A 17,931-nucleotide genomic window follows, 5' to 3' on the forward strand; every position below is an offset into this window, starting at 1 on the left:
GGGAGACGGCGGCGGCGCCGGCGACGGCGCCGCCGAGCAGCAACAACAACAACAACCCCAGCGTGGTCATTCTGCAGCAGGCGAACTCCTGCCCGAGCCAGCCGGTCATGAGAGAAGAAGCGAGCAACCCGGCGCCCTGTCAACATATCGTCATCATCCAGGCTTCTAATCACGCTGCGCCCGCCCCTCAGAATCCCAATCTTGGCTTGGTACCCTCCGCCGCCTCCGCTGACGCTGCCGCGCCTTCTTCAGCGCCAGCCACTCAAACACCCAACAGTTCAACATTGCAGAGCGTGGGCGGCAAGCAGCTGGTGCACATTCTCCCGCGTCCGGCGCAGCCTCCGGTGAGCCATTCGTCACAGACGAGCCAGACACCTGCCGGAGTCCACGCGACGCCGCAGACCATCACTGTGAACGGGCAGGTCTTCGCCCTAAAGACCATGAAGACTTCGGACAAAACCGCATCCCAAAGTACAATTCAACTGGTCCAGCCGAACACCACGGAGGAACCCACCACCAACGTGGCTCTCAAGAGTCTCGGGGCCCTCAGTTCTCTCAACCAGAGCATCTCCCAGGGCCTTCCGCTGAGCATTTCTAGCCAGAGCAACAACAGCGGCCCACCTGCAGCTACTCCATCTGCAGCGGTGCAGCAGAAACAACTGGCTCCTGCTCCCGGGAGCGTCCCCGGAACCACAGCGGTCCCGCCTGTCCAGCAAGCGAAAGCGCCAGTCAAATCTGGACAAGCGGCGAGTGCGCCGAAGGCTGCCGGAAAGAGGCCGCAGACGACTCTGCATGCTAAGCAATCGGCGGCGAAAAGGACGAAAGCATCGAAGAAAAGCGTGCTCAGCCAAGCTAGCTCTGACGAAAACCAGATCGCATCTCCGGCCTCAGACGTTCCTCCGGTAGCCGCTGTGACGGAGTCTGCCGGAACCGTACAACGTGTCACTTCCCCACAAAGCCCGTCGAAAACCGTTGCTTGCGTTACATCGAGCGGCCCGACTGTACTTAATCAGCCCCCGCCAAAAAGCGTCGGCTCGGTCGGCGCGAATGCCGATGATGTCGTTTCCAGCCAAGCGAGCGCAGTTGCGACTGTCAGCGCGGCATCAGTCGCGGCTTCGGCGATTGGAGCCGCCGCGGCCGCGAATGACAAAGCGGCTGCAGCTTCAAACGGGAGCTTGGCTGCGAGCAAGCCTGTAGAACGCGAAACGACGGGCACCGTGACTCGCACCACGCAAAGTAACTCAGCTCTTCCATCGACGGTATCGAAATCGAGCGCAACGGTTTTCACGGCTGTGACTGGCAGTGATGTCGCGAACGGCGCCACCGCCGCTCACGCTGCACGCCCTCCTTCGGTTTGCGCCACAGCGATCGTCCCGGCAACTCAGAGTACGCAATCGCTATCCTGTCCACAACAACTCAACAACATCAAATCGGTGCCTTGCGGTAAAGAACCCGCTTCTTCATCCGCCGCGTCCACAACCTCAACTCCATCGTCGTCGGTTGGCGCTTGTACGACACGGCGGCCCGACCCGAGCGTCAAACTTCCTCCGGCGGCGCCGGCGGCGGCAAAGACCCGACAGGCCCAAGAAGCGAGTCCCGCGACAAGCTTAGCATCGTCCACGTCCGATACGACGCAGAAGAAAGACTTTGTGCTATCTCACGGGGTTTACACGAACCTAGATGATCAAACTCTGGAGCCCCCCGTGACGGATTCGCCCATGTCGACAGTGGCGGGGGGAGGCAGGGGCTTCTCGGTGGCCTCCATGCTCCCTCAAGGTCAGGACATGAGCGCTTCCTCTGGCTCCTTTGGAACGTTTACCTTCACATCCGAGCAGGCCGAGATGCTCGCGTTGGCCATGTTGGAACAGGACAGTGAGTCGGGAAAAAGCCACCGCCGCGCAGCAAGCCAAAGGGAGCAAACCCGCGGACGCGGTTAAACCTCCAGGTCAGGTGTCCATCAGAGGGCAGGGTGGCGACGGCTCCGTCAGCGGGACCGGCGGAAGCAGGCATCCGCAGAACCCGGCGGCTCATCTCATCGCGTACTCCCAGTCGCAGTCTCTCCCGCAGGTCCAGACTCAGAGCTCAGCCCAAAGCGGCACCGTGGCCAGCTTGAGCGTCAACAACCTGATCAGGCCCAGCTCCTCTCAGCAACCCTTCCCGGGATCTCCCAGTCTGGCGGGCCAGCAGTGCTCGGTGCCCTCGCCCGCCGCTGCCGCCGCCTCGGTCCACATTTCCCAATCGTCCAACAACACGCTCTCGCCCTGCTCGGGTGCCGGCCAGCTGAACGAGTACGCCCCCATGAAAACGGCTTTGATGAGGGCTCAGGCGGAGCGGCAGGTCAAGATCCTCTCGAAGCGGCAGGCCCAGGAGGAAGTCATGCTCAACGGCGGCAAACGACCCAAGGCGTGCCCGGCGCCGGCGCCCGCCGTGGGCCACATGGACGTGAAAGGGGCGGACCACGGCCAGATGATGGTCGGACAAATGCCTCCCTCGTCGAGGATCAACTCCGAGGGCTCCCTCTTCTCCACCAACTCCTTCATGAGCACCGTCGTCCGATCCACGGACGCGCACTGCCCCCCCGAGCAGAACCAGCCGGGGGTGCTCCACCCACCCCAGGGTCATCCGCAACATCCCGCCGCCCAGCACCTGGGAGGCAATCTATACATGAAACAGCAGCAGCAAGAGCAGCAGAGACACCACCTGTACCATTTGCAACACCACCTGACCCAGCCCGACGCCGCCCAGCGCCACTCGCTCCACCAGAGGGCGCTCCAGCAAGAGCAGCATGCGCAGAAGAAGAGGGGGCTGGTCCGAGGCAGCCAGAGCGGCTCGCCGGCTGCCGCCGCCGCCGCCCTGCAGCAAAAGCAGCATCACCGCGAAAAGTCCGCCGTCCAACAGCAGCACGCGCACCCGCAACAGGCGGCGCATCAGCATCAACAGTCGCATCCGCAGCAGCACCAAGTGCCTGCGCACCAGCAGCAGCACCAACAGCAGCAGCAGCATCATCAACAGCTGCAGCAGCAGCAACAGAACTCCCATAGCAGGCACCAGCAGCATTTGCAACAACAGATACAGCAACAGCAGCAGCAGCAGCAGCACTTTCGACACCAGGAGAAAAGCTGCGAGGCCCAGGCAGCAGGAGCCAGAGCCCACCACAACAACCACCTGGCGCAGCAGGACCACCTCAAGGTTCGTCGTCGCCGCTCGCGTTGTCAAAGCGGTAACTCGAGTCCACGTTGGTCAAGTTCCAATACATGGAGGGAACCGGTTTACAACTCTGGAAAATTGGTTGAAAATTAGTTACCCGATACAAATGGGACAGTTTTGCGACTCCTAATTATACAACCAAAATGGCAGACTTCTCGTGTTTTTTTTCAGGCGTTTGTTTTTGTGGACCCACTCATGACCAGGGTGAAAATAGTTTTGGATTTGTCCGCGATATTTTTTATTTTATTTTGAAATTGGCCTACTTTTATTTAATTTTCAGAGGTAGTTTGTATTGTGTCAAAGAGTAAACTACTATTCTCAAACAACTATTTGATTTTCCTTCTTAGGTCTGCAGAAATACAGCACAACCAAAATAATTACCGGTACATTTGAAATGAAACCCAAAAGCTTGCGTAAGAGATGCATTGACAAAAACGGACATTTTTGCTATAATTATAGTTGGCTATGCTAAGTTTTAGAATCGGAAACTGCAGTTTCTGTTCGGTTTTTTTTTAAGCATTATTTTATTTTATTGTCTAAAGTATTTTGTCAGTTTTTCATTCTTTCCTTCGTTTTCATTGTTTAAAATTTATACTTTAATACAAAATTAGTGATGTTTTATTTTCTACAATTACTCATGTAGAAAAATAAATTACCCGACTGAAGACGGATCTAAAACAAAGCATTTTCAACAAACCTCGAATTGAAACCGACTGAAATGACATTTTTCACTGACATTTTGCGACGTGACTTGACGTTTGTATTTTGTGCGTCACCCCTCAGCCTGGTCAAGATCACACTGCCATGCAGAGGATGATGACTTCAAGGAGCCTGGATCATCAGCAGCAGCAGCAGCAGCAGCAACAACTCATCTCGCCCAGCAATCCGGCGTCGCGCTCGTCCGAGCTGTCGTGCACGCCATCGCGCCAGGAGCGCCACCGCGTCTCCAACTACTCTGCCGAGGCGCTAATCGGCAAAAGCACCACGAGCGCCGATCAGCAGCAGCAGCAGCGCATGGCTCACCATCTACCGCCGAGCCGCGGCGGCACTGCGCCGGAGCAAGGCGACCTACGCGGCTACATGGACGCGTCGGGACGAGGTAAAGCCAACGTGCCGCACAACCCGCAGGGCCGAATCCCGTCGGACCACCCGGGCCCGAACGACATTCAGCGCGTGTCGGAGTGCCTGCCGTTCAAAAGCATCGCGGCGGGACCAAGTGCGCATCAGCTCGCTGGTTTCGAGGCTCAGGTTTCCCGAGGGAGCGACATGGCCGCCAAGCCGCAGAGGGCGCAGCTGCAGCAGGGAACCTTCCGCATGGGCGCCGGCCCCCCGCCAGACGGCAGGAATCGCGTCTCGGGTGGCTACGCGGGGGTCCATCTCGGGCCGCAGGGGGCGCACGTGGGACCGGCGCTGCTGCGCGAGCAGGAAGCTTGTCACCAGAGTTTCATGCAGAGCCTCCTGTCGCCTGAGGGGAACCACCAGAGGACGGCGCAATGCTGCCCGCCGGTCAGCATGGAGTACCCCTCGGTGGACATCCAGGTCAAAGCGTCCAGCCCCAGCCAGAAAGCCTCCGCCATGAACAAAAGCCACATTTCTCAGGTCAACACCAATATGCATGGTGGCGTGCGGGCGGCCCACCCCGCCGAACCGGGCCGCCCTTCGGCACCCTCCAGGCCGCCTGTCAGCCAGCATTCGCGGCACGCGCCGCCTGCCAAGCTGAGACCGGGCGAGCGGCCCCGCCCGGGGACGCTGCGTCCCGGCAACCCCTTCGAGCCCGAAGGCCATCTGCCCCTCCCATCCGGAGGCGGCGTGCTCCTGGGCCGGACGCAGTCGGGCGGCGAAGCGCGGCGCAGCGCCATCGTACGCTTCATGGCGGACGGCACCCAGGCGCCCGGAGACAACAACCTGGTGGCCGAGCAGCACCTGGCGCAGAACTTCGGTTTCCCATTCATCCCCGAGGGCGGCATGAACCCGCCCATCAACGCCAACTCCACCTTCATCCCGCCCGTCAGTCAACCCAACGCTTCCTCGCGCACGCCCTCCCTGCTGCCCGTCGAGCCGCAGAACACGTTACCCTCCTTCTACCCGTCCTACTCGCCAGCCGCCCACCCCAGCCTGCCGGGCGATGTCACCCTGCAGTACTTTTCCAACCAGATGTTCACCAGCCCCGGCCCCGACAAGCCCAGCGCCCCGCCGCCCCTCAACAACCGCTTCGGCTCCATCCTGTCGCCGCCGCGTGCCGTTGGCTTTGCGCAAGCTAGCTTCCCACTGCTGCCCGACATGCCACCCATGCCCATCGCCAACTCGTCAGGCATCACGCCGCACATCTCCAATTTCAGTCTCACGTCGCTCTTCCCAGAAATCGCTGCTGGGATGCCCACCGACGGCTCGGCCATGCCCATGTCGCCGCTGCTGTCACTTGCCAACGCATCCGCCGCCGATTCGGGCAAGCAACCCAACAGGCCAGCGCACAACATCAGCCACATCCTCGGACACGACGGCAGCTCAGCCGTGTGACCGAGGAAACGGCGACAAGCAGTGTGAAAGGGGCTATTGTTTACGTGACTGTTTCGATCGCATTTTTGTCATGTTCATTGATCAGTTTTTTGTTTTGTTTTTTTGCTTCAAGCTTTATGGGCAGCGTTATCGGTTTGTTTGTAAAAGAACAATCCAGTCTATGTTTGGAACAAGAACTTTTTGGTTTTCTCTATGTTGTTGAAGAAGAAACCTGCAGCATTAATGTATTTGACTAACTTATATCAGGTTGTTCTGTACAGAATCAAGACTGTTTTGTAAATACACACGTTTCATATCAGAAGGTTAGATTGTGCATTTGTACATAAAGAAAATTAATAAAGTTTATAAGGGGATGTTTGAAATCTCTGCCTGCTGAAAGTTTGTCTCACAACTAGGTGGCGTGCTTCGACTCCCTACGCTATCAACATTTTGTCGAAACAGTGCACTTTAAAATGACTTTAAAAGGTTTAAAATGTTTTTGTAAAACAATAAACTAAGAATTTAAAAAGTGTGTTTCATAAAAATATTTTTGATTTTTCTGGAAGGTTAGAATTTAAAGTTAAGTATTTTATTTAAATAATTTAAAAAATGTTTAATTCCTGTCTGTACAAATTGCTCGCAATTTACTCGTCTCTGGGCAGCCCCCCAAGTGCCGGACCACTGTGGTTGGGGACATCCGATTTACAAGACTAATTCGCCACACATTTATTTTGATCTTTTTTTTTCACACGCAATAACGAGGAAGCGCTTCTCATTTGTCAGTCAAGAAAGAGGAAAGCATCAAAAGTAGCGTACGAGTCGGTGCCTACCTTGCCTTCCTTGCTTGACACAGAGCTGGGTTACACAACGTGAAAGCGCTTTCGAATGCTCCCTTGAAGTAGTTTCTTTTTATTTTAGAAGCCTTTGTGACTGCTTCACGCTTTCGAACGCTCCTTTGAAGCAGTTTTCCCTTTTGGGAGCCATTCAGTTCAATGTATCCAGTCGACGTGAGACCGTGTTTCGCATTCATTCATAACAACGCGGCTGTTTCTGGCATCTTTGATTGGCTGAATGTCACACGTCGAGGAACTTCCGCCTGGCGACAACACGTGACATAACAAAGACATTAACAATCCGTTTTATTCATTAAAGAGATTCAAAAAGCGAATAAATATTATAAAAACTTTAAACTCTATTTTGGGGGAGAATTAAAATATTTACGAACTTTTATTCGGCTAACGTCATTCACTAAAGCTATTAGATTTTTGATTGGATAATCAAACATGCGGGGGTGGTACTTCCGCCTACCATCGTAATAGATTTCCGTTTCCGCCTTTAACCGCGGAGGGACAACTATTTTTCACTTTACACTGTAAGTGGCGAACTGCTGCAAAGTTTACCGTAATTCGTGATGGACGTTGCTAATGAGGGTGACGCAGTGCGAGAGTAGACAACAGAGATCCAACCGCTTGTCTCTAGAAAATAGTGCTAATTTGACTCCGAAAAAATGACCGGTAACTCCATTTGTACGGAAAAAGGGGGTTCGTAACTCGAGGTTCCACTGAAATGACCCAAGGACCACGAGTAGCCCGCGAGTTGCTTTTAAAATTAAAATCTATCAGTGATAGGACATTGTGATTTTCTAGCAATTTTGTAGATGTGATTATATGAAAATAGGAACATTGGCAGAGATTTATACAAATAAAGTCCGGCATATTGATATTTATCAATTTCCATATTCTTGTGAAAAACCGTGAACTCATTTAATGCCAGACCGTAAAAACGCGTTTGCATGAACCCTATCGTTTTTGTTGTTTTTATTAAAAAATATGAAGGGCTTCGCGCACCTCCCTCAGTAAATATCAAGGCTGTGGGAATGATTACGGTATTATATATCATCACTAGATGGCAGGAGTGACTTTGATCAGATCTTGGTCCACAATTCGTCCGAGTGGGCTGTGGTACGGCGATTCTGCGTCCCGAGGTGGCGTGCGGAAGCTGTGAGGTAGTGAGAATGGATAAATACCGGCAGCTAACTCAACAGAGCATTTTCAAATTAAATAAAAAAATATGGCGAAGTCCATTGTCATCTTTGACGAATACTCGCGCGCACACGCAGTTCAACGGTAGGTCATGCATCAGTGCAGTGTCTATCTTACAATAAACTTTTGCAATCAAAGTGACCTTCAATTTGAGAAAAATGGCTCTACACATAACTTATTAATAATTATTCGTAGTAACAATAACATGATTAAAAGAAATTTGAGCACGATTGTTATCATAGAAATGTAGATCAAACTTTGCATCGATTAGTACCCAAGAAGTAGCTCTCAGTTTCAAAAAGGTTAGTTTGCCCCTGGTCTTTTTTTTACACATTAGCATTTGTGTGTCAAAAGTTTTCAGACTTTTTGCCAGGGGTGCACAGCAGGCTACGTTTAGCAGAGCGACTGGCACAATTGAAACGATGCTAACTTCCAAACAAATTATAACGGTCAAATGTTTTTACTCGGTCAGGCTCAATAAACGTGAAAAATACCAAGCGGGAGAATTGGGGAAAAAAATGCACCGCAAAGACAAATCGGCTTCATAAGCTTTTATTTACATGCAATAGTGCTCCAGCTCATGTAGGCACACACAAACAGACAAAGAAAGGACAGGCTACACTGTCAATTTCCTTCATTTTTGCTGGCACAAGAAAGGCATAATACTTGTAAAAAAAAAACAAAAAAAACAGTGACGTGAGAAATACTGACACCTGCCACAGGCGGCTATTTTGGTAACAAAGCAGATATGGATTCAGCTTATCGGTGACTGATAGAAGTACGTCCACAACCCCGTTCAGTGACTTGAGAAAATAAATAACTATAACAATATATCATCTTTTTTTTTCACACAATGTGGCAAACGCTCACAAATAGCTTGTTAATGATGCGGTTCTTGCTATACATAATCGATAAAAAGCGTTATTGATAGATCCATAAAGAAGGTGGGGAATGAGCCACGCGATAAGTGCTGGTTAAAAGAAAGGGTTTTTCTTTTTTACCCCTGAAGTTCATCAAAATTGAAATTTTGAGGGGGGGGGGAATAAATGTCAATAGATTTTTAAAATAAAAAAAAAGCTCAATTTCAAATAACGAGATATGGACTTAATGAACAGAAATAGAAATTTTGAATTGAATTTTAAAAATAGTTTTTTTTTAGAATCTTGAACAAAATGTACAAATAAAATTGAAATCACCCTGCCCCCAAAAACCTTTCCAACTTATTTTCTAAAAGTTGTATTCACGATTACATTTCAGCAAGGTGGTGGGAGGGGGGAATGTAAACAATTTCCAATATTTTCAAAATTAATTCATAATTAGAAGTTAAACAAATTGAACTTAGAATTGTTTTTCCTCGAATGAGAACATTTTAGTTTTTACCCAAATAAATGGTATTTTGGGGGAGATTTCTACACAGTTGTAATTTTATTTTGAGTACATAATTGTGCTCCCCCTCAAAAGTTTCAATTTTGAATAAAAGAAAAATCTTCAGAATTGTGAATAAAAATTTGCCATAAAAAAAAAGAAAACCAAATTGCATTTTCAAAAAAATGTGTATTCATTCATCAAAATTGATAAACAATTGAGAATTCTGAATACAATTTGCATGATTTAATAGCTCACGTGACAAAAGGGCGGGACTTGTAAATAGAGCCTCCTTCGATATGAAAATAACCTTATATACAGTTAAACATACAGCATGTACAAAGGCATAAATACATAAATATCTGTGGTACAAAAATAAATAGATTTCTCTTTAAACGTTTTTTTTTTTTGTTTGTTTTTTTTACGCATATGCTGCTTCACTGGGCAGGACGCCGGCTTCCTGTATGACGTCTTGCGATTGAGGCGGCGGCGGCGTGGTTGACGACGACGACGATGAGGTGAAAATTCCTTCGTCTTCCAGAGATACGATGGCTGGGAAAGACGCCGTTTCTACATTTACAAAGAGAGAAAAGCTGTCAAGGGGACGCCGGGGCGAAAAACGAAAGTCGGCCAAACTGAAATGTCATCTCTGAGCGTGCGGAAGTTCCCGGCCCTCTATGTGATAATGGAATTGACAATTTGATTTAACAAATAAATTAATTAATTAAGAAATAGCAAAAACATATTTTTTAAAGAAATGACAATTTCAGAGAAATATAAATTTGCTTTAAATTTTTTTTTTTGTACAATACCATTAAGTTTACTTGAACTAAACGCAGCAGGAGCAAAAAGTGACAAGGAATTACTTTGACAAAGCCCCTCTCCCGTCTCGTCCTCGTCCCACGTGGACTCCCGCTTGTCATCCGGGTGACAGGAAGACCCCAGGACCCGTGGTGCGGTTTCCTCGGCCAACCTGAATGTCTGTTCATGATGCTCGGGATCTCTGAAGGTGGTGGGGGGGGGGGGAAACGAATCAGTGAAAACAGTCCGAAGGCAACCAAAGTAGGCCAGCTGGTGTGTGAATGTCACCTGGCGCAGAAATGGTACCCGTTGGCGAGTCCCTGCGGTAACAGCGTGTCGCACTCCAGGTCGATGTCCACCTCCTCCTACAACAAATGGCGCCACCCTTCACTAAAGGTTCATTATCATTCCCGAGAAGTTGTGAAGGGTGAGGATCGTACCTGGCGGAGCCCCGGTAGGCCGTGGGTCAGGTGCTCATGATTGTGGTGAGCTTTGCCGTTGTGCTGCCCGTTGGGAGAGTAAAACGCAGGCGGGACGGCCAGATGGCCGTCGTTGGGGCAGCGCCCCAAAAGGGCCAGACCCTGCAGGGGCACCATGGTGTACTGGCACGACGACGGCGACACCGGGGCGGCCACGGCCGGGAAGCACAAGTCCGACGTTTGTTCTGGTCAAGAAATGGGGAAAAAATACATTGTTTTCATTTGTCTCCTTTGGAATTTTAATGTACGATAGTCATGGAAAAAATGTTTGTTCTGTGCGATCCCAAAAAATAATGAATAATTAATATAAAACAAATTGGGGAATAATTAAGTTCCCCAAGAATTTGTTGGCTCAAAAAAAAAAAAAGTTTGTCAAATAGATAGAGTGTACATTTCGAAAAAAAAAAGCCAATTTATTAATTTTTGTCCCCGTTCACTCACCACCGAAAACAAACAACTTACTCTGCTTGGCCCAGGCCCTCCACAGGCAGAAGGGGATGAAGGCGACGATAATGAACACGAAAGCGCCCAGCACCACGCAGACTATGAGGTAGGGCAAATCGCCGGGTCGCTGCACCAGGCCGCCCGAGCGGCCCGTCTCCCGGTCGGGGCCCTCGGAAGGGGCGGGCCTATGGTGGTGGGGGCGGGCCTTGGTCTCCAGAATGACCACGTTGCCGAAATCGCTTTCGCCCTTCTCGTTGAAGCTCTGCATTTTGATGTCGTACGCCGTCTCGGGCTGTAGGTCGCCGATGGAGTGCCAGTAGCGGTCGCCCTCCACCACATCCTTCTTGTAGTCACTGTCGTTGTCGCTGTCCGTGGGCCGGTAGTAGATGTAGAAGCCATAAATGGGCGTGTTGTTCACAGGAGTGTACTGCGGACGCCGGGGGAAAAAAAAAAAATCAGAGTCATTGTCTATCCATCCATCCATTTTCCGATCCGAAGGGTCGCGGGGGGTGCTGGAGCCTATCCCAGCCGTCTTCGGGCAGAAGGCCGGGGACACCCTGAACTGGTTGCCAGCCAGTCGCAGGGCACACAGAGACGAACAACCATCCGCGCTCGGGACAATTTGGAGTGTTCAATCAGCCTGCCATGCATGTTTTTGGAATGTGGGAGGAAACCGGAGTACCCGGAGAAAACCCACCCGGGCACGGGGAGAACATGCAAACTCCACACAGGAAGGTCAGAGCCAGGATCGAATCCACGAGCTCTGCACTGTGAGTTCGATGCCGCTAACCACTCGACCGCCATTTGTTAAATGTCAAAATTTCATCATCATTTGAGAATAAACCAAACAATACGCCAATTTAGGACTAGATTCCAGATACAGTGGAACCTCAGTTGACGGACAATTTAGTTTGGAAACAATTTTCAAACTGTTACTCAATAGTCCAAATGAGGAAAAAAAAAAATGTTTTGATACCGTATTTTCCACACTAAAAGGCGCACTGGATTATGAGGCGCACCTGCAATGAATGGCCTATTTTGTAAATGTTTTCACACATTGGGCGCCACCGCATTATAAGACGCAATCTACAATGCCTCCACTAGATGGAGCTACGCTCAAGGAAACGCCAACAGAACGATCAGACGTCAGTCAAACTTATTTAATAAAGCATCGACACAGTTCACTTCACCAACAGCAAGTTAAAACATTGATTCGTTCACGTTAAACTCTCTTGCCGCTGCTCTATTTCCGTGTTCAACTGCGTAACCCGATCGCCTTAAGTTTGAACTCTGCGTTGTCGGCATGTCTTGAGCAAGGAGCCATTTTGGGGTCGAACTATTACCGTAATGACCATACACAAGGCGGATCGGATTTTAAGGCGCGCTTTGAGCTTGTAAGAAAATGGAAGGCTTTTAGGTGCGCCTTTTAGCGCGGAAAATACGGTACTCATGGGAATTCTGACATTGACATTTTTTTTTTTTTTTAAATCTGACACGAATTTTCAATTTGGAATCATACGAAAATTTGAAATGCCGCTCTTTTGATAAATTTGGACATTTACATTTCTTGTCACGCGACAAGCTAAAGTCGTAATCTCGTGAGAGTTGTCAGAATTCCAACCGGAACTTAAACGCAACACAATCCAGCATCAGCAAAACAAGAGACTTCTTTCCCGGGCGTCTCGTTTTCGCTCCTTACCGTCCACTTAAGAATGACGGTGGTCTCGTTGATGGCTTCGTTGTAGGTGATGTAGGGTCCGTCCACGGGGCGTTCGTGGGTCCGCCCGCCCACCACCGTGTAGGCTTTTGAGGGGGCGCTGGGCGGGCTGGATCCGATCACGTTGACCGCCACCACACGGAACTTATAAGACGTTCCTACGGGGAGCGAGGACGGGGGACAATGATGTTAACCACATTTGCATTCACACTCCCCTCCTCCGCCGCCCATTGCCATCGGGTCGTCCGACCTTTCTCCAGGTCGGTGATCTCCACGGAGAGTCGGGAGGGCGGAATGTTTTCCACCGCCGTCACCCAATCCTCGCCCGCCTTCTTCACCTTCTTGTACTCGACGCAGAAGGACTGGATGGGGAAGCCGCGGTTGCCGCGCGGCATCCACGTCACGTACGCCGACGTCTCCGTCGCCGTGGAAACTGTCGGCTTGTCCGGCGCCTCGGGATCTGCGCCAAAGGACCAGAGTCAAAAGTCAAGATGGGATTGGACAGATGAGGACTAGATTTGCAAATTTGGAAAGGTGTGAAAAGAGATTTTTTTCCTGCAATCTTTCCATGGGAAATTTGGGATCATTTTCAAGTGAATGCCTCCCCAAAAAAAAAAAAATCTGTCAAATTATGATATGAAATCAATAGTCCTTGAGAATTAACAAAACATTTTTTAATAATTTGGTGTTAGAATTCCTACACGACGCTAAATGGAAAAATTCATTCTTGTATTGACGATTTCACAATAATCAAGAGAATTTTTGTTTTGGGGGCAATACCGGAACAATCAAGTCAGATTGTTCGTATATCTTTTTTATCATCTGATTTTTTTTTTTTTAGATTATGTTTTCAAATTGTCCCTAATGACATTTTCAGTTCCATGTTTAACCCTTTCGAGGCACAGCGGTGCCTCCAGTGGACAGCTGATCATGTGATCGGGTTACAGGATGCATGAAAGGGTGAATATAGATCAATCCCAATGACTCCCCATGGAAATTTTACAGCAAATTAGGGGTAAGGTTAACGACACTTACTGAGAGCTCATCCGGCGGACAGAAGGGAAAGAGAGACTGAGAAAAGTGGATGTTAGTCCAAAAAAGAAAAAAAAAAAAAGGACTTAGAAGTTAGTGCGGCACACGAACGGGGGTGCCACTTACGCGAAAGCCTTGGCGACGGAACCACGGGTGTTTTCGGCAGATCGTTATGACCTCCCAATCCTTTCCGACCTGAAAGACACGTCAAGATTTTAAGTGGGGTACACGAAGTTGCAATGCTTCGTTTTTGGCGTTGCGTGTTTGCATTCAGAGAGCAGATTTTCATATATATAAAAAAATAATAATAATAAAATAAAGCAAAGCTACAGTATGTGGTTGTTTTCAATACCTTTCCCCGTCCTGAAGGTCATCATGGCTGGCTGGCTCAAGCCGGCGCAATTCTTGGCGGCCATCTCCACCTCATACAGGCTGTCCGGTTGTAGCTTAGCCAGCGTCAGCTTGTGCAAAGAGCCCGAGATGCTACTGGACGTCCACTCGGCCGATGGGTCGCCCACCTGCGAGAAAAGTCAAAGCGAGGGTGAACTTTGTGAACGGATACTTGGGTTTAAAAGAAAATAAAAGTAAATTGGGGGAAGGCATATTTTTGCCAATTTTTTCTGTGTCAAGTTGAAAAAAAAAAAAAAGAAAGGCAAGTACAGTATTGAAAAACTGTCAAATATTCGGCTTTCAATTCCTGTCTTTAATGCTTGGCCAAAGACAATTTCTTTTATTCATGAGAATTTATTTTGAAATAATCATCCCATTCATCGGTTGTCAGGTTTTTATTCTGTTCAACACCAAAATTCAATAAATAAAGAAATACTAGGCTCTATTTTTACAAATGGTGAGGTAAAAAGTGCACCTATTTATTTATATTTCAAATATTGTCAGACTTTCATTCTGTCAAATACTGAAAATACCTTTCTGACCCAAAATAATAAATAAATATACAAATAAAGAGGCAATTTTTTTTATTGATTTATTTTGTTTATTTATTTATTTTTACAAATAGTGAGGTAAAAAGTGCCCAGATTTATTTGTATTTGAAATCTTGTCAGACTTTCATTCTGTCAAATATCGAAATTGGCCCAATGATGAAAAATAAGTAAATAAAGAAAGAACTATTGGGCTCTATTTTTACAAATGGTGACGTAAAAAGGGCACCCATTTTTTTTTTTGTGTGTGTGTATTTTAAAAATAGGGGTAAAAGTAAAAAGAGCAGAGCGTGAGGAGAAAAAAAATTGCTTGAGTACAATAACAACATATTCGTACTTGGTTATTTCACAGCATCGCTGGTTCCTACCTTCCTGTACTTGATCATGTACTCCAGCACGGGGGCTCCCCGCTCGTGCCGCGGCCTCCACGTGAGCTCGTAGTAGTCGGCTTTGCCCGTGCGAGGCTGGCTGAGGATGATGGGCGCCTCGGCGGGCAAAATCTGACCCGGGATTAACGTGCAGTCCAGAGGCAACGTGGCCCCCACCGCGCCGGGCCTCACGGGCGGCTGCTCCTTCAAAACTTTATCCGGGCTGAGTGGACGATACATGGAGGGCAACTTAGGCCTGGGCAGAATCTCTGTGAAAACAATTAAGGATCAGCACCGCTTTTGGCATCATCAGAATAAACGACGGCTGGAAAATTATCCAGCTAACGAGTCTCCCCCACCGGCGGATATGGTGAGGAGTCGAGCGGACGCCTGCGAGCTCCCCACGCCGTTTTCCGCCATGCACTGGTACAAGCCCTCGTCCTGCGGGCCCACGTTGGAGACCCGAAGCATCCGCGGTGTAAGGCGGTGACGCGGCGAGGGCGAAAGGGGGACGGCGTTGTGCAGCCACGTGACGGCAGGCGCGGGCTTGCCGCGCGCCTGGCAGGTGAAGCGCACCGTCTCGCCGAACGCCGCTTCCTGCTGCAGCAGTTCGACAGCCACCTGGGGAGGCTCTGGAGGGAAGACGACGGACAGACAGAAGCAATCAATTTAAAAATCAGCAATAAAAAAATTTTAAAGGGAAAAAGTGGTGATGGAATCTCATTTATTTACTTATTTTGTTTGTTGTTTTCTCAGTTTGCAACACAATTTAATTAAATATCCTGAACTGGAAATAAAATAAAATAAATTAAGTAACTTGGGCAGCCACGAACAATTATTTTGATACTCGATTAATCTGTTGGTAATTTATTATTTTGATTAATCAATCAGTTGGACACGACTGTTTTTTTTTTGGTTTTCCTTTTTAAAATTTAATTTATGAAAAAACACATTATTTGAATAAATTATGATTCACTGACTGGTTTGGTCAGCAACATGTGTCCCAAAAATTGTAAAAGCAGATGTTTGGAGATGTTTAATTTTATCTTACAGAAATAGGAGAATACTTACCGCGGAAATTCTGGAGATTTTCACTATTTTAGATCAATAGCTCAAAATGATTAATCGATTAAAAATAGGTGTCGATTAATTTGATCTTTCGATGAGTTGTGATTAATCAATTGTTGCATAATACATTTTTTTAATCAAGGTTACTACACATGGACCTCATTCAAGTTCACTAACAGAACTGAAAATATTTAACTAAAATACTGGAAAAAATTAGACCGCAAACTAGAATTGGCGATCCATCCATAATTCAAATACATATGCTACCCCAACGCATCTCGCCTTTGCGAGTAGACAAAATATTCATGGAAAGCCTAAAAAAAAAAAAAACTGACAAAAACAAAAAAAACAAGTAGCATGAAAACTAACCAGCCAGTACTCAGTACACTTTTACACATTGCACACAATGAATAGCAAAAGAAAAATTGAACACATTCCAACAAGGAGAATAAACTCAGCACGTGCACGTCGAGGCTGAGTTGATGGTTGACTTCTTGTGAATTGAGGGAGGGTGGGGTGGGGCCGAGCTCATTACTCAAGAGGCGTGACTTTAATTCGAGCCAGCTGCCCGGGAGGGACTGTGACAACATATGCGGAAAATCACTGGAAAAACACTAATCCATAACTTGGACAGGAGACAACGGAGCCGTCTTTCTGCACCGGCTTGTCCTGTCAACACAGCGTCTTACGTTTTATACTGGAGGTTGGCTACTACTTTTTGTTCGGTTCTCATTACGTTTTCGTGTTCATTTTGTTTTTCTTTATGTTTGGAGTATTTGTCAAGTACGAGATGAAAATAAAAAGGTCGGCAAGTATTGTGTAAGAAAGTCAACCAGAGTCCCCAAATGACTGCTTGAGCTTCCTTTGTCTGTGCGGCTGTCGAATTGGCGATCCATCCATAATTCAAATACATACGCTACCACAATGCATCTCGCCTTTGCGAGTAGATAAAATATTCATGGAAAGCCTAAAAAAAAAAAAAAAACAAGTGGCATGAAAACTCACCAGCCAGTACTCGGTACACTATTACACATTGCACACAATGAATAGCAAAAAAAATTGAACGCATTCCAACAAGGAGAATAAACTCAGCACGTGCACGTCGAGGCTGAGTTGATGGTTGACTTCTTGTGAATTGAGGGAGGGTGGGGTGGGGCCGAGCTCATTACTCAAGAGGCGTGACTTTAATTCGAGCCAGCTGCCCGGGAGGGACTGTGACAACATATGCGGAAAATCACTGGAAAAACACTAATCCATAACTTGGACAGGAGACAACGGAGCCGTCTTTCTGCACCGGCTTGTCCTGTCAACACAGCGTCTTACGTTTTATACTGGAGGTTGGCTACTACTTTTTGTTCGGTTCTCATTACGTTTTCGTGTTCATTTTGTTTTTCTTTATGTTTGGAGTATTTGTCAAGTACGAGATGAAAATAAAAAGGTCGGCAAGTATTGTGTAAGAAAGTCAACCAGAGTCCCCAAATGACTGCTTGAGCTTCCTTTGTCTGTGCGGCTGTACGCTAATAGCAAAATAAAGACATTTAAAATTCACCTTAAAAGCTGATACGGATATGCAAAGAATTGACTTCGCGCTATGACATTCATCTTGTCCCTTTTTTTTTTCCAGACAATGGTCTTTTTTTTTTCAGCCAGTACTCGGTACACTATTACACATTGCACACAATGAATAGCAAAAAAAATTGAACGCATTCCAACAAGGAGAATAAACTCAGCACGTGCACGTCGAGGCTGAGTTGATGGTTGACTTCTTGTGAATTGAGGGAGGGTGGGGTGGGGCCGAGCTCATTACTCAAGAGGCGTGACTTTAATTCGAGCCAGCTGCCCGGGAGGGACTGTGACAACATATGCGGAAAATCACTGGAAAAACACTAATCCATAACTTGGACAGGAGACAACGGAGCCGTCTTTCTGCACCGGCTTTTCCTGTCCACACACCGTCTTACGTTTTTTTATGGA

General features: G+C 48.0%; 2 protein-coding genes across 2 annotated transcripts in view; one reads left to right on the forward strand and one right to left on the reverse strand.

Annotated features, from left to right (window-relative positions):
- Positions 1–6,051, forward strand: part of usf3 (upstream transcription factor family member 3) — a 10,085-nt gene extending 4,034 nt beyond the window's left edge. Inside the window, 3 exon segments of the mRNA XM_019866845.1 lie at positions 259–1,873; positions 1,875–3,189; positions 3,991–6,051. Of these exon segments, the coding sequence (XP_019722404.1) occupies positions 259–1,873; positions 1,875–3,189; positions 3,991–5,724 (4,664 nt within the window). The 3' untranslated portion in view covers positions 5,725–6,051.
- Positions 6,052–8,281: 2,230 nt separating this feature from the next.
- boc (BOC cell adhesion associated, oncogene regulated) overlaps positions 8,282–17,931 on the reverse strand; it is a gene marked incomplete at its 5' end in the record, with an annotated part of 13,784 nt that continues 4,134 nt past the window's right edge. Inside the window, 11 exons of the mRNA XM_019866827.1 lie at positions 8,282–9,680; positions 9,977–10,113; positions 10,200–10,276; positions 10,352–10,575; positions 10,853–11,261; positions 12,534–12,709; positions 12,802–13,011; positions 13,710–13,778; positions 13,936–14,101; positions 14,890–15,158; positions 15,249–15,521. Coding sequence (XP_019722386.1) covers positions 9,532–9,680; positions 9,977–10,113; positions 10,200–10,276; positions 10,352–10,575; positions 10,853–11,261; positions 12,534–12,709; positions 12,802–13,011; positions 13,710–13,778; positions 13,936–14,101; positions 14,890–15,158; positions 15,249–15,521 — 2,159 coding nt within the window. The remainder of the gene's footprint in view (positions 9,681–9,976; positions 10,114–10,199; positions 10,277–10,351; positions 10,576–10,852; positions 11,262–12,533; positions 12,710–12,801; positions 13,012–13,709; positions 13,779–13,935; positions 14,102–14,889; positions 15,159–15,248; positions 15,522–17,931) is intronic.

The sequence above is a fragment of the Hippocampus comes genome, unplaced genomic scaffold (assembly GCF_001891065.2).
Source record: "Hippocampus comes isolate QL1 unplaced genomic scaffold, H_comes_QL1_v1.1 scaffold181, whole genome shotgun sequence".
NCBI classification, from domain to species: domain Eukaryota; kingdom Metazoa; phylum Chordata; class Actinopteri; order Syngnathiformes; family Syngnathidae; genus Hippocampus; species Hippocampus comes.